At 35.7% G+C, this 16,084-nt stretch overlaps 1 protein-coding gene and 1 long non-coding RNA gene across 2 annotated transcripts in view; one reads left to right on the top strand and one right to left on the bottom strand.

The window, feature by feature from the left end:
* Positions 1–16,084, top strand: part of LOC140447774 (uncharacterized) — a 495,584-nt gene that overhangs the window by 421,475 nt on the left and 58,025 nt on the right. The window lies entirely within an intron of this gene.
* Positions 11,344–15,429, bottom strand: LOC140448234 (uncharacterized). Its single transcript, XM_072541340.1, has 2 exons — positions 14,073–15,429; positions 11,344–13,775 (listed from the first exon to the last, which is right to left on the bottom strand). Exon 2 carries the CDS (start codon positions 13,423–13,425, stop codon positions 11,344–11,346), a length of 2,082 nt encoding a protein of 693 aa, XP_072397441.1. The 5' UTR covers positions 13,426–13,775; positions 14,073–15,429.

Genomic DNA, 16,084 nt, shown 5'->3' with positions numbered 1-16,084 from the left:
CATTCGACGCAGAACGTGAAATGTCGCGTGAAACGACGTGACATTTGACGCAGGACGTGACATTCGACGTAGAACGTGAAATGTCACGTGACATTCAACGCAGGACGTGACATTCGACGTAGAACGTGACATTCGACGCAGAACGTGGCAGTTATGTGTTAGTCAAGATGTTGCTAGACATAAAATGTGACATTCTACATAGGACATAGTTAGTAGTAGTATGAATCCCATCGAGTACATACATAGAGTAATAGAATTTCAAAGAAAACTTGATCAGTTAAAGATCGACATTAAATCATATGAGGATTTTAAACATATTACAAGACAATTAGATAACCTGCATTTTGACAACAAAACGTGGAAACCCGAAGAGTTGAATCTACAGCAGCAGCAGCAGCAAGACACCTGGGCCTGTAGAAAACTGCCACCAGCTACATATCCATTAAGACGTATTCAACCAATACCATGTTTGTCAGCAACAACAACAACAACACCACGGGTGTCAGCAGCAACAACAACAACAACACAACCAGCGAATATATGAAAAGTGAAATAGATAATGTCTTTACAATGTCCTGTGTAATATTAGCATCTGTATTTATCTTAATTTTAAAAATTATTTTTGAAATTGTAAGAAGAAAATTTGAATCTTCATGTAATATAAGACTCAATCAATAAAGATGTTTTAAATAAAAAAAAAAAAGCGTTTAATTTCTAATATATTTATTTATACATATACAAAAATTACAATGGTATTATGTTATTGGCAAACCAGTGACGTAGACGATCCACATTTCTTTCGGTACATGAAAATAATCCAGCGGCATGACATGGGTTTGCAGTAGGGCCAACGTTTCCAGTAGCACGAGGCGTACCATCAAACTTGCAAACATCAATAATAATGGGAAAAACTCCAAAAACGTGACGTTTCTTATCCAAATATTCTGCTTTTTGTTCTCCTCGAACGTAGATGTAATCTGCTGCATACAACAACTTGGTTTCTAGTATTTCATTGATTTTGGACAATTCTACTTGTCCATCAGAGTATCGAATTCCAAGCAGTTTTTTCTCCACGTATGAGACAGTCTTCTTATCCCCATTACTTAGCGCATTAAATGGTTTCTGAGGCAAAAAGATGTAATGACTTCGTTTAAAACCTATTTCAATGGTAAGTTCTTTGGGAACAAACCATCCGTCCACATCGAATCCCTGAATGTCTACGAATGCTACTCTCATGATGACTGCTCGTTCACTACTGACAATTTATGCATCTAATTTAGACTTTTTACAATTTCGGTGAGAGGGAAGTACTCCATTACACAATCATGAATTATAATGCAATAAGCCTTGGTATTTTCGGGAAAACCATTATTCGCTTCAATATCGAGTTTTACGTCAACAGTGGATGCTTTCATGCTTTCTTCTTGTTTCGAACAATCGATGACAAACAATGCGTGATTCTTGAAAGCTGAGAAATCGAGTAGAGGTCGCTTTTGTTGGGAATGTATGTAGCTAGGATAAAATTCGGTATAGTTGAAATAGGCCTCATTGTAGTCAGTTTTGCTAAAATCCAACTGCATTCTCTCGTTTGGCCAATATTCTCCATTTAAAGATAATCTGATACTTTGAATATCGACATTGTCAAATAAGGTGGGATCAGCTGAATTCTTGTCACGTTTGTTGGTTTGAAAGAAAACAATGACATAACGGGGTCTTTCCACTGCATTGCTAGTTTTTACAGCCCAAACTTCACGTCTAGCGCCTTTGGTAAGTGCTGGTAATTCATGCAATTCCCACTTTCTAAACGGAATAACTATAGGTTGATCTTGTTGAATGGATTTCATAAGTTCCAATTTAATATCATCATTGGGAAATATGTGCTTGACTCTGAGCTCAATATTGGTAATGTTAATCTTAACAGTTGTAACTTGGCCTTGAGTTTTTTCTTTGACAATTATGCAATCGTTGTCGTTTCGAGCTCGAACTAGTCTTATTGTTTGACGGCCACACGTAATCAAAGGATAATCATTGAAAATGTTGAACACATGCTTAAGAGGCATCTGTATGTTGAATGAATGATCAGCAGCGTGTAGAATTGGATCCCTAGGGTAATTCCAACCTGCCATTGCCATATGACCGGAATCTTCTTGAGTATAACATGTCATAGCACGTACAGCGCTTACGATACCAGGATCCCGCACTGTTTCCATCTCCCTTGCGCTTTCGCTGTACGTACACGAATCGAAAAGAAAAGCACCAACATTATTTGCTAGTTTAACGTCACCAGTTCCGTTAATTGCGAGCGATCCTTTAATGCATAACAAGGTTTCGCTCATTGCAAAGAACGAGTCGACTTGATTGATGCTAAATTCCACAATGTCATTGCAATTGAATGATTTGATGAATGGTGCATATGTTCGGTATTCGGCCTTTCGAATCGACTCGTCAAACATCGGCTTACGATAAATATCAAATATTGGTGGCATTATGCTGTTTGAACGTGATCGTTTTCCATACATAGTTGTCATGTTTTCAGTTTAAAACCAAGTGATTGCAAAAATAATTTGTTTGCAAACGTAAGATGTGGTCGCTTAGATAAGGACGTAAGATGTTGCCGCTTAGACGGTTGCTCAACTAATGGTGTACTATGGGCAGTAGATTGTCTTATTAATAATCCCATTTCCTTCTTGATCTAAGTTCCAGCACCAATGTGCTCTGTTCTCCTCTAAAGTTTACAGGTCGTCCGTCTTGATCGACAACCAACACTGTGATATTGGTAATTTCTCGTTGCGGTACAACAGGTAAATACAACAAATTGTGTGGAGTTTCGTCAATTGCGTACCCAGGATTTGATTGTATGACAAATTCGTAGATCGTGTGAGCAGGTCTGTTACCATCGAAGGCTCCGGTACTAATGTTGCATTCAAAGCGTATGCTAGATACTTTAATAATCCTAACAGGTCGATCTGAAGAATGCGTCTGTCCTGGATTTAGTATTGCAGGAGAAAATCCCAATACTGTACCAAGACTGTCAGGTTGCTTAAACGAAATCTTATATTTGCTGAAAATTTGACACTGCAACGTGTTATGGTTAGGTTTTAGACTAAATATCGTTTCGGGTTTAAGCACATTATCAGCACCCAATTTCTGTTGTATGTATTCTTCAATATCGGCAATTTCATAACATCCATCGGGGATATCAAATTGTTGCAATTTGTTTTTGTCATTGTAGTAATAAAACTTGTTATTTTCAATGTTTGGTATACTGTTGTAGGAATGGAAAAATCGAAGAGCTATCTCATAATCTTTGTTCGGATCCAACACGATCGGTGTTGGAGGTTGAAATGAGAATATGTAATTGGTGCTGTCTACTCTCAACAACTGCGACATGATGACTGACTCACGTCAATGTATTAATAGGTTATTATATTAGAAAAAAACAACAATATTTACTTTAATAGTTTTACTTGTTCCAAAGCAAGTTTACAAAAATAACATGAAGCTTGAGAATCAGGTGGGCCATCCCAGTGAGTCCTCCAATCCGGTCTGTTATAATGTACGAAGCAAGGAAGTAGTATCTGTAGGTTAAATTCTCTTCGATATTCTTCAGGCAATTTATGCCATATTTGTAACAATTCGTAAGGTCGTACAGTTCGTTTAATATAATCTAGCGGTATGCATTTTAGTTCTTCTTTACTGAATTCTGTAAAACATTTTTTGTAAAACATATGGCCCATAAGCAGTTCTGTACTTTTAGTAGGCTCCATTATATAAAAACTTTAAGCATAAATGTCCACAAATAATTTGATTGTATGTTTGATACTGATGGTTATTATAGGAAATGTTGGCACGTGCACCACCCAGATACTTAACAAGTTCTTTGGTCGGCTTCAAATTACCAAATGAATCGAAATACTCTACGTCGCTGTTTATCTTTCTATATGCTACCCAATGTGTCCCGTTATGTGTGGACACATCCAAGTTTACTATTGCACATTCTCGTTGTCGAGGACCGTCTCTAGGCAGAGCGTCATTCATGAAAACACCTCGAAAATGTGGTATTTTAAGGATCTTCTTCGCATAATGTGCAATCTCCACATCATATAGCGGACGATTGGGTAGCTTTATTGGAAGTTTTTTTTCAAATATAAGCCGAATCCACCGCTCGGTTTCTTACGTAGGTACAGACCCGAACCGATGTGTTCCATTGCCCTGTTATGGCGAATATCCTCCTCCAATTTCTTTTGAGCATTCTTAGCGTCGACTACTGTCTTCGCCACCCCAGCTGCACCCCCCGCTAAAGCCCCCAAAGCGGAAAGGCCTGCAAATAGAGGTATGAGGGGTAGAAAACCTCCGGATTTTAGTGGTAGCACTCGTGGAACATCAACTTCTTTACGACCACCAAGTCCTTTGATTATGGATTTTGCTATTCGTACAGCCGTCAAAGCAGTATCTGTTAACGATGCTCCTCTTTTCATGGACTTTGCAATTTTTGGGACAACATCTCGATTGAAAGAGTAACGTCCTCGTCTTCCACGACGACGAGAGCATCCCATCCCCAACTTTCTTTTCGTTTTCATTCCACCAGTTACAATTAAAGCAGCACTTTTTTCACCAAAGCTAGCGTCTTTCGACTTGAAGCGCTCCCAAGCTCTATCTTCCAATTCTTTATCGGCCTTGTGGCGTTCTTCGAGAGATGAATGCTGCGAATAAGCGATATCGTGTCGTTTGCAAGCTGCGTCTAATGGATTAATTCCTGGATCTCCACGTGCAAGACGTTTTTTTAGTTTTGTTCCGGGTCCACAATACTGATAACCAGGAATATGTAGTTCAACTGGAAGTTTATTAATTAGAGAGTTCACGAGACCTCCTCCTTCAACGACCAACATTGGACTGATGCCATGCAAGTGGTGACATCTATAATATATATATTACCGTACTTATGTACTACACTTGCCACATGATGAAGGTCGTTCAACAAGAGCAGACGCTACCAATTGATAATTTGGACATTGTCCAAAAAACAACCAACAGTAAACATGGTAAATTACTACCGAATTCATTCAGAGCGATTATTTGCGGTCCAAGTGGGTGCGGCAAAACGAATGTTATGCTATCTCTTCTATTCAATCCGAATGGCGTCAAGTTTAAAAATGTCTATGTTTATTCGAAATCCCTCTTTCAACCGAAATACCAACTACTGCAAGATGTAATAGCGCAAGTTAAAGGTGTAGGATATTACCCATTTAAAGACAACGAAGAAATTATTAGTCCCAGCGAAGCTAAACCTCACTCTGTGTTTTTATTTGACGATGTTGCATGCGATGGTCAGCAAAAGATTCGCGAGTATTATTCCATGTGCAGACATAAAGATATCGATGCCGCTTATTTATGCCAAACATATTCAAAAATACCGAAGCAGTTAATTAGAGACAACTGTAACATGATTGTACTATTCAAGCAAGATGAGATAAATTTAAAGCATGTATTTGATGAGCATGTATCACCCGACATGTCATTTGATGAATTTAAAAAAATTTGTTCTGAATGTTGGTGTGATAGGTATGGTACTCTGGTAATTATAAAAGATTTTGCTCTCAATAATGGCCGATATCGCAAAGGATTTGATAAATATATAAAATTGTAAGATAATTGTTTAGTTGTCATCACAATGTCAGATGATACGGTTGCCATTGCGCTTCGCAAGAAGAAAGTCGCCGAATTGGCTAGATCAATTCGCAAAAAATATTTGGCATTAAAATTAGGTCGAACAGAACAAGATGAGTCCCTAAATAAACTGTTTAAACCACTCTCGAAACCTCTCAAAGATATTGCACAATCATCAAAAACGTTACATCATACTATCACTAACAAGTTTGAACAAGTTAAAAAAGAAGAAGAAATGAAAAAGGAAGAGGAGGAGGAGGAGGAGAAGAATGGTGATGATGATGATGATGTATTTCTTGATGCACCTGATCTAGCGGTACCTAATGAAAACATTATTCAAGAACCAATCGAGATTCCGATGGATGCCACAGACGAATATATTGATCAATATCCTCCAATAAGTCACAAGTACATAAAAGAATATTTAATAAAAGACGATAAAATTGATAAAAACTATGGACCATTTTACGATTCTATTAGTGGCTGGATAATGGGAAAACGTCGAATAAACTTTGACAAACGCAATGGAGACATAATAATAATTCGAGAACGTGATTTAGAAGAACGTAGGTTAGGTGGTACGCCAGGTCTATATCAACTTTTATTTTATGCCAACCCTGAACAGTATAATGATGAGGATTTACAAAAGTATAAAACACTGTTGAAAAACACAGAGATTCATCTGGATACTTTAGGACGTCTTAAAGGTTCTAGTGGAGAAAAATACCATTCTATTATTAAACCTCTATTCAAACCATCTGATGCAGCAATGAAAAAGCATGCAACTCGATCCAAAAAAGAACTCGAACACAGAACGAAAACAACAGCAACAACAACACGATCATCTTCATCTACGACCAAAGGAACGGGATTGGATGACTCTCGTTTAACATACAACACTGCTCCCATGGAGTATATTTATTGGGATGATCCAAATGAGTTAGTTGAACGTCTTAAACTATTGGTGGCTTCGAAAGACGCCGGCAACACATCTCTCGACAACGAAATCGTAGCAATCATCAATGAACTAAAAGAAGCTAATATAATAGAGTAACTGAGAATGTCAGTATCATTTCCACTATGAGTGTCGACAAATTCGGTCATCACTCTCGTAACAGTAGTAGTAGTAGTAATGCCCAAAAGGTGGCACGAGTTACATTTCCACATACGTCTGACGGAAATATTAATGCCGAAAATGTGAAAATTTGTAATGTCAAGGATCCATCAGACAATGACGATGCTGCAACGAAAAAATACGTTGATAAACAAATCAATGAGTTGCGTAACCTGCACTATCCATTAATTCAAACACATGGTGTGATATTGCAGCAAAAAACTAATGACATACAAGATATAGCAATCGGACTAAACGATGTGAGAAAGGAGCTTCATAAAACTACAGTTCCACTTCTCGAGCAAAAATTGCAGCAAAAAACTAATGACATACAGGATTTAGCAATCGGACTAAACGACGTGAGAAAGGAGCTTCATAAAACTACAGTTCCACTGCTCGAGCAAAAGTTACAAAAAATAATCAAAGATGATTTGAATACACTGAAAAAGGATATGGGGAACAATCTAAAATCTGCTGCAGAAACAGTTGCAAAGCATACGATGTACGATATAAAGATGGAACAGAGGATAAAACAAGTGGAACAATCATTAAAAAGCATAGTAGATAGCGTTCATTCATGGGATATAGACAAACGTCTTAAGGTAGTGGAAGGTGCGATGAAAAAATAATGTCTAAAGAAAAGAAAGAGGTGGTGAACGAATTGCATAAACCAGCACGAAAAAACTATCCTCGTCGTCGAACAATAATCAAAGGAATCGATGACTTGTGGCAAATGGATTTGGCTGAAATGCGTCCTTATGCACATCAAAATAAAAATTACAAACTAATACTAGTTGTAATTGATTGTTTTTCAAAATTTGTGTGGACACGTCCTCTAAAAACGAAGACTGGTGAGGAAATTACTCGGGCATTTTCGGATATTCTCGCTCATACTCGACGAGTCCCAAAAAACTTACAATCTGATCACGGAACCGAATTTTACAACAGAAAATTTCAAAATTTAATGAAAAAACATGAAATTAATCATTACAGCACCTACACGATCAAAAAAGCTGCTATTTGCGAAAGAGTTATTAGAACGTTGAAAGCAAAGTTGTACAAGTATTTCAGTTTACATGGATCGTACAAATGGTTAGATGCTCTACCCATAATCACCGAGGAATACAACAACACAAAACACAGTAAAACAGGATACAAACCGTCTAAGGTTAACAAATCCAACGAAAAAGCCATTTTAAACAAAAGTTATACTCATTTAAAGATTGCCGGTCCACGAAAGTTTAAAGTTGGCGACATTGTACGTGTATCAAAGGCAAAACATTTCTTCGAAAAGGCATACACGCCCAATTGGACTACTGAATTATTTAAAATTGTACAAGTTAAGATAACAAATCCTATAACGTATTTGCTCGAAGACATGCAAGGTGCGCCGATTAGTGGCGGTTTTTACGAAGAAGAATTGCAGAAAACATCAAGCCCTGACATATACCTGGTCGAAAAAGTACTCAGACGAAAAGGCAATAAGATGTATGTGAAATGGTTAGGAATGGATAGCAAACACAACAGCTGGATAAATAAATCGAATATAGTTTGAGGATCTATATTTCGATTCGCCGCGTAGACATACACTTTTCTAAAAAAGGCTTACAATCAACCACAAGGAGTGGGGAATGACAAAAGTATAAATTTAAGACAAACTACGATGTTCAGTTTACACCCATTTCGTCAACGGTATTCGAAACAAGAAGATGATGATGAGCTCTCAAGATAGTGGTTATGACAGTCAGCCTGTTAATTTCGATGATGATAGCAGTGAATTTAGTATAGAATTTGGCTACGATGAAGATGGTCAACCACCTAGTCCTGGCGCCGAATTAGATCGAGTATTGGCAAAATTTGAAGCAGCAGCCACAAATGAAGTATATTGTTTATTGGAAACTACATATCCAATGAGCTCTCTCCATATAAAAATTGGTCTATCTCCAGCTCGAGATTTTTCACCATCCATCATTCTGTGTAAACATGGTAATTTTAACAGAATCAGTTTAAGCACATTCGAGTGGAAAGCCATAATTGAGTGGTTTAAAGAAAAAATGAGTGATTTTTTCCAAGCAGATCTACCAACTTATGCAGATGAGTATGATCCCATCGAATTTATGTGTGGTGATTTTTGCAAACTAAGACAATTGGTGATGGAAAATGTAAAGTTGCTGACAATCGAGAAATTTGGAGCCGCATTTTATTTGTGGGAAGATGACGTCAACCAAATTATAGAAGCAGACCAGAGCATGATGTCGCATAGAGTGGTGCTGTTAAAGAGTTTACAATTTCACGAATACTATATAAACATTTCAACTTTCATCAAGAACAATTTTGGTGCTATAGACTCTTTACATGGACCAGTTGAAGCCTTCGCAGCATATTGCAATATTTGTCCAAACACTTTGTTAAGTTTAGCTTTAAAGGAATTTGTATATTATTATAAAATTAAAGTTGTAAATGATTTAACTGAATAAATAATATTAATATAAATATGTTGTCTTTTATTTGTAATCTAACATAAATAAAACCAAAAAATGTAAGATTACACAAATTTATTATTAAAACTTACATTATAAAATTAATACTATTTTTTATATTTACAAAAACTTTGCGATAAGTGATCTTTTCTTTTTTTTTTGTTCTTATGAGTAGCCATATACTAAAAGAAGATAATTATTTATGCATAGTGCATCTACATTGAAAGAACCAAGTAGTATCAAACAAGACATGATCAAACGAATTTTGACACCAATTATCTGTTTTTCTGCAACAACAAATACATGTTATTCAACAAGATAATGTCCCCACGGAAGCGTATTAAATGATTTTGGTATTAAGTACCTCTTATCGTCATAAGGACTTAGAGCCGTTTTGGATTGCTCGATGCTAAATACTGAGTGTTGGTACGACCGAATACATCTTTGGCTCGCGGTTTGAATTTTGAATTCTTTAAGACATTTTTCATAGTCTTCGTACGTAATTTTATTTCGAACGACGTTATATTTCACTCCTTTTGCTTTTTTCGTTATTCCCAAATTTCCTATGTCACATTCAATTCTCTCTTTGTTTAGTTGTTTTCTTTCTAGACGCTGTCTCTCTTTTTCCCTCTCCTCGTCAGTTATTTGCAGTTTAAATGTGTACATTTTTGATCGTAATCCAATAAAATGTGTAATTATTTTCCCATTTGCCTCATCCTTCATTAATCCGGGGATTTTTTTATTTAACCTTTCTATTTCGTATGGGTTGTTTTCGGCATAGTCTGAGGTATCGAATTTACTTGGATGCGCCTTTAAAACCTCTCTATATGCATCTGAACATTGCAATTCATAAATAAAGCTATCTGTATCCATGTACAGCAATGAACAGTTTTTCTCTCCCATCGTTGGAAGCATAAAGTTGTAGTGAAAATCATACATACATAATTTGGATATATCGAGGATTGCTGCGCCTATATACAGGGGTTTATTAAAACATACCTCTGCTTTCTTTAGTTCAATGGCAACCAAATTTTCGCTAAAGATCGTACGACTGTGAAATCGACTACTTGCAATCAGATTTCTGGCTCCGTACCTTCCATGCCATTTTTTACATAATTTTACAATACGATGACGTCTTATGTTCTCCATGGTCTTGCCGAACACAGCATTATTCATTAATTTGAACAAATTTTTCTCAAAACTGTTGGTGGCTGCCGCCCGTAAATTTGTATTTAACTCGATATACGGTCGCAACCACGCAGATTGATTAAATTTCAAAACTTTATGTATTTTTGTTAAAATTAACCCGTTGGCTAATGCCTGTTTAAGATTTCTATAATGCATAATATATTTGGTTTTGTGATATAAAGTTGGTATTAACTTTGGCAATTTTGAACCCGGCGGAATGCGGTGTTCGGCAGCAAATGGAAAATCTTTATGTTTGTCGTGTAATTCGCGTGGATACTCCAAGTCAACTTGGAAAAAATAGCCCTCCTTTGCATCATCCTGTATTGACATAATATCTATATGGCCTTCGGGAAGATTACCAACACCAAATTTGGTTACGTCTTCGATCCACTTGAATCCTCCTATTGGTAAAGCTTCACTCATGGCCCAGCCATACAGATTGTTTACATCTAAATAGAGGATGTACTTAGAGGGCCGTGTGGGATCATACGACGAAATGTATTTGTTGTTGGCCTCCGAATATCTGTTGCTACAAACAGATATCCCACCTCTTATGGCTTTTTCCATAAACAAGATCATATCCACATCTTTTAGCAATTCTAATTTACATTGTGTATATCTCAACATACAATCCCAAGTGTATCCTGGCATAGTATAATACCATGCTGGATCTAATTTATATGTGTCTCGACATTTTTGTCGAAACTGCTCAAACACATCAGCCAACAGCAGAATATCTGTTTTTAAATACAAATCGCTGTATTCCCCCAAATTTTTACAATTAAATTTCTGCCAAACATTTTGGGCATGAGCATACTTCTCTTCACTAATGTATTCATTATTTAACTTATTATAAAAATGGTTAATTGTGGGTAAAGAAGTTTCATCCAATTTTTACAAACTATCAATATAATCGTAACAAAATACTCCTTTACAAGTTAACAAATTAAATGTATCATTATCTACTTGACTAAATTCTCGTTTTAAAATCTTCTTTTCTGATATATCTAAAAGAGATGCCAATTCATCAAGTGAAGCTCCCATAAATCTAAGTGAATCAATAAATCGTAATTTAATTTGATGTTCGTCAGATTGTAATGTAAATGAAATATATTTTTCTTTATTAATGGGAAGTAAGCTCAAGTGCCCATGCTTGCAAAGATCTATAATCATAAAATGCGAGTCGTAGCCACTAAAATTATGAAATACGATTGGGACGACAAACAATTTTTTAAAGTTCAAATTACATGCTTGGTGCGCAAATCCCCGTACTTGTCCCGTAAAATGATCGTGATCTACAACAATTGTATCTGTAGCCAAAAAGCGTTTTTCGCAAATATGGCAAACAGTTGCCATATTTGTGTTGGGCTTTTCGACCATAGGTACAATTGTCTTTATTTTGGAATTTACAAATTTGGAAATTTCGGCCATTTCTTTTGCGAACCACTCCATGCAATTTTCACCTCTATAGCTATTAAAATAAGATAAACTATCATCGTAAGCACATTTCAAATAATAACCTGCACTAAAAGGTACATGTTTCTGATATTTTGCTGTTTTACTCAATGAGACATTTGAATCTGTAAAATTATGTAATTGGCATTCAAAATCAGCATAAACTATAAACGGAGTTGTTTGTTTGTATGTAAAATTGCGAAAAGCCACATGGTCATATTTGGGAACAGTCATTTTGCATTTATTCACATCTGAACACATTTCTTCGTGCTCTGCTAGTTTGCTTTCGCTGTGAAAATAGTTTAAACAACGATCGCAAATATATTTTTTACGTGTGTTTTTGTTTAATTGCGATTTTACTAATTTTCCTAAATCTTTAATCCAACAATAATGAAGGCGTATTTCAGTCTGATCATCATCATCTTCTGGAGGAGCATCGTAATCGTTTAATTTTGGAAAATATTTATCTTGTATTAGGAGCAAATTAACATGCTTTTCCATCTTTTGCGGTGTCAGTCTGGCAGGTACTACTTCATAAAATTGTTTGTCCTTCACTACGTTTAATTCTAATGCAAACACATTGACAGATATGGCGTTTGATTTTTCGAATTTTGAAATTTGGTTTATTGGCATTGGGCTTTCTAATTTATCCGTTTGCAAAACAGTAGAATAATGTGGATATTTCGAAACTCGTCCAGCATTTTTGTTAACAGGATACAGAGCGCTAACAATCGACCAATAAAAACAAGCCTGATCAACGTTATGCACATTAATACAAGCCTTTTTATTGCTAATCTCTTTTGGCAAGTCAATGAACGATGAACCGTTTCCTATTTCTACTTTATTAATATTGACTTCTAATGAGATTACTTTAGACAGAGCAGCACCCGAATCTTTTTCTGCAAATTCAGACAGCTTTGTAAAAATTTTATCCTTAACATTTTCACTAAACCAAAGATGTAAATCGGTCGATGTGTCTATAATAGCATTTTTAGTGTTAAAATATTTTAAATCTAAACTTTCGGTATCACTCGATTTTTTAATGAATTCGCCGCAAAATGTAGTATTGACTTTAAGAATTCTATTTGTTTTTAAAATAATTTTAATTTTTCTACTAAAAATAATATAACAATCATTTAGGAACTGTGTTAAGTCCTTATGCACTAAATTAACTATAACTCCAGTTTTAATTCGACTAGCAAAACACGAAATGACATTTTCCCATTTAACTCTATTGCGCAATTTTGAATTAAGCCCCAACCCAACGTACTTATTATTAAAATTTAAAATAATTTGTCTAAAATGCTTAAAATGTCCTATGTAAGTTTGCAATTTTCTAACTGTTCCTACGGATAGTCTATTGTTTTTAATTACTTTACTACATCTAAAAATTTGACTATTTAACCGTCTTGTCCAAACTTTACGATCTCTTTCAGTGAATTTATCGAAAATTATTTTACTAAGCTTTTTAATAATGTGCATCAAATCATCAGACTGTTTAATCACTTGTTTTATATGCATGGCTATGGCTACTCACACAGACAAACAATAAGAAAAAATCACTTACCTTATTCAACTATCTTAAAGGATGCTAGGAGTCTGCTTTTTCCAATATCAACTTCCCCTTCGTATATCAGCGAATAGTTTCCGCTGTTGAGGTCCGTTATTGCTGCTTGGTAGGCTTTGGTTACCCGCTGTGGTAAGAAAACAACGTCAGCGCCCAAATCCAGCAGAACTGTATCCCCAAATTGTGTTGTTACCACCTTTGCACTGTGAATGGTAAATTTTTCTCCAATTTGCAGATCTTTAAGTTTTTTTATTGGCTTACGTTCTGCAACCAAGGATGAATTATTTAGTTTTGATAGATCCATCTACAACAACAATAGAACAAACTATAGTTTTTCCGCTTAACGTGAATGGAGAGATGCATTACATACTCGGCAATAGAGAAGAACCATATACTACAAGAAATCGAAATACGAATAGCGGAGAATACTTCTTATAAAAAATAGCAGACGTGAAATGTTTTACAACACCCAAATAGATAAAAAGGACATAATAAATACTGCATGAAATACGAACAGAGAGATGTACAATTCTCATAAAATACAATGATAAAAAGGACATAATAAATACATAGAAATATACAAAAGACAAAAACCGCTTACCTTTATCAGATATATGTAAGTCACTGCACACCGTATTGACTACTGCGAACTTGTTGTTGTTGTTGTATGTTTGCGATGCGAACTGTGACACCGTATGCGCTCCTCGGTCTTTTAAAGAACAGAGCAGCATATCGCCCCACGCGAGCCCAAGTTGCGTCAACCTAATGCGCGTACGGTACCATCAACTGATTCGTTTCATTGATAAGCAACACCTTGTGTTCTAGAAATGCTCATATTTATATATTTATTTTTATTTCTTCAACTAATTTTTATGGTATACAATAAATAGATATTGCGGTAAGCGAATCGTTTTTATCAATTTAGAATTTTGTTAATGTGGTTGCTGATATCATCATACATTTTACAAAATGTAGCAACTGCGGTTTTCTTTCCGGTGTACTTGTTTTTCCAATGATTAAAATAAAATTTGTTATCACACTTGTTTACGTGTTTTGAATTATGCGGTACCGCGTTATCACGAGGCTTCATCCGGTTTTGCTAACAAATGCACTATCTTTTAACATATTTAATATATTTCTGTATATAATTTCAATTCTTTGATTAATACTAATTTTATCCATATAATACATGTTTTATAAAAATACGGTTAATATTACACAAAAACTTCTTCAGTCAGAAGATGTGTGTGTGTTTGGATTTTTGTATAAATAACTGTATTAACAATTTTTGGAAATTAGTATAAATCAAGGTGCTTGTCTGTTTACATGCCTTATTGTCTAATGTAATGTAAATAAACAATACTTGTACATGTCTATGTCTTTTTTTAATAAAAAACTTTCAGTGTTGTATATATAACTTGTAGTAACTATATATGTACTATATGTAACTCAATAATAAAAGATATTTTAATGAAAGATATGTATATTTCTCCTACGCATTACTACTGAATATGTTCTACGTAGAATGTCACGTTTTATATGGCAAGTTTCTAGATAAATTTTATAAAGATATAATTTGTATTAGTACAAGAGAATTGGGAATTTGACGTTGGTTCGTTTTATGATGTTTTTAGCCATAAATAATGATCGTATCGCACTTGGTCGGTAATTTTCGTAATATACATGAAAATACCTTTCTAATGGTATACTGCACGGAGCACTTGGTGCAAAATTGAGCGAGTTAGGGTTTGCTAGAGATCAAACTGCGATAAGAGATTTTTCTATGCCAATGGTTTTGTTTTACCGTCAATAACAATAAATAAGCATTTATAGTTCGACCAAGTTATTACAACGGCCGTTATGACACCTTACCATATATCTTTTGAACGGATAAGCGGAAATCGACGTATGACCCATCAAATTAAAGGATTTTGAATGATGAATTACATTGTGATGTCTAATTTAATAAAATTCTATGTATAAGATCTCTTTGATACCCTGTTACATTCTGTATCGAATGTCACGTGACATTTCACGTTCTACGTCGAATGTCACGTCATTTCACGCGACATTTCACGTTCTGCGTCGAATGTCACGTCCTGCGTCGAATGTCACATAACTGTCACGTTCTACGTCGAATGTCACGTGACATTTCACGTTCTGCGTCGAATGTCACGTCCTGTGTCGAATGTCACGTGACATTTCACGTTCTACGTCGAATGTCACGTCATTTCACGCGACATTTCACGTTCTGCGTCGAATGTCACGTTCTACGTCGGATGTCACGTTCTGCGTTGAATGTCACATAACTGTCACGTTCTACGTTCTACGTCGAATGTCACGTCATTTCACGCGACATTTCACGTTCTACGTCGAATGTCACGTTCTATTAGGCACTGTACGGACAAGAAGAAGAAGACGAAGACGAAGAAGAAGAAGAATGTTCATACTAATCGTTGACATGGCTTCTGTGTGTCACCTACGCTTTCATTTGACACCTCATACGTCAAAATCAGGCCAATAGCAACGAAGATACGTTCTAGCGCCCAAAAAACAAAGATGGCAGCATTGCCGCCATCTTTGTTTTTTGTGTCCCCGTCTCCTCCCCGTTCC

The sequence above is a fragment of the Diabrotica undecimpunctata genome, chromosome 8 (genome assembly GCF_040954645.1).
Source record: "Diabrotica undecimpunctata isolate CICGRU chromosome 8, icDiaUnde3, whole genome shotgun sequence".
Lineage (NCBI taxonomy): Eukaryota > Metazoa > Arthropoda > Insecta > Coleoptera > Chrysomelidae > Diabrotica > Diabrotica undecimpunctata.
Note: the sequence above shows the minus strand (reverse complement) of the source record. Positions and strands in the feature narration are given on the sequence as shown.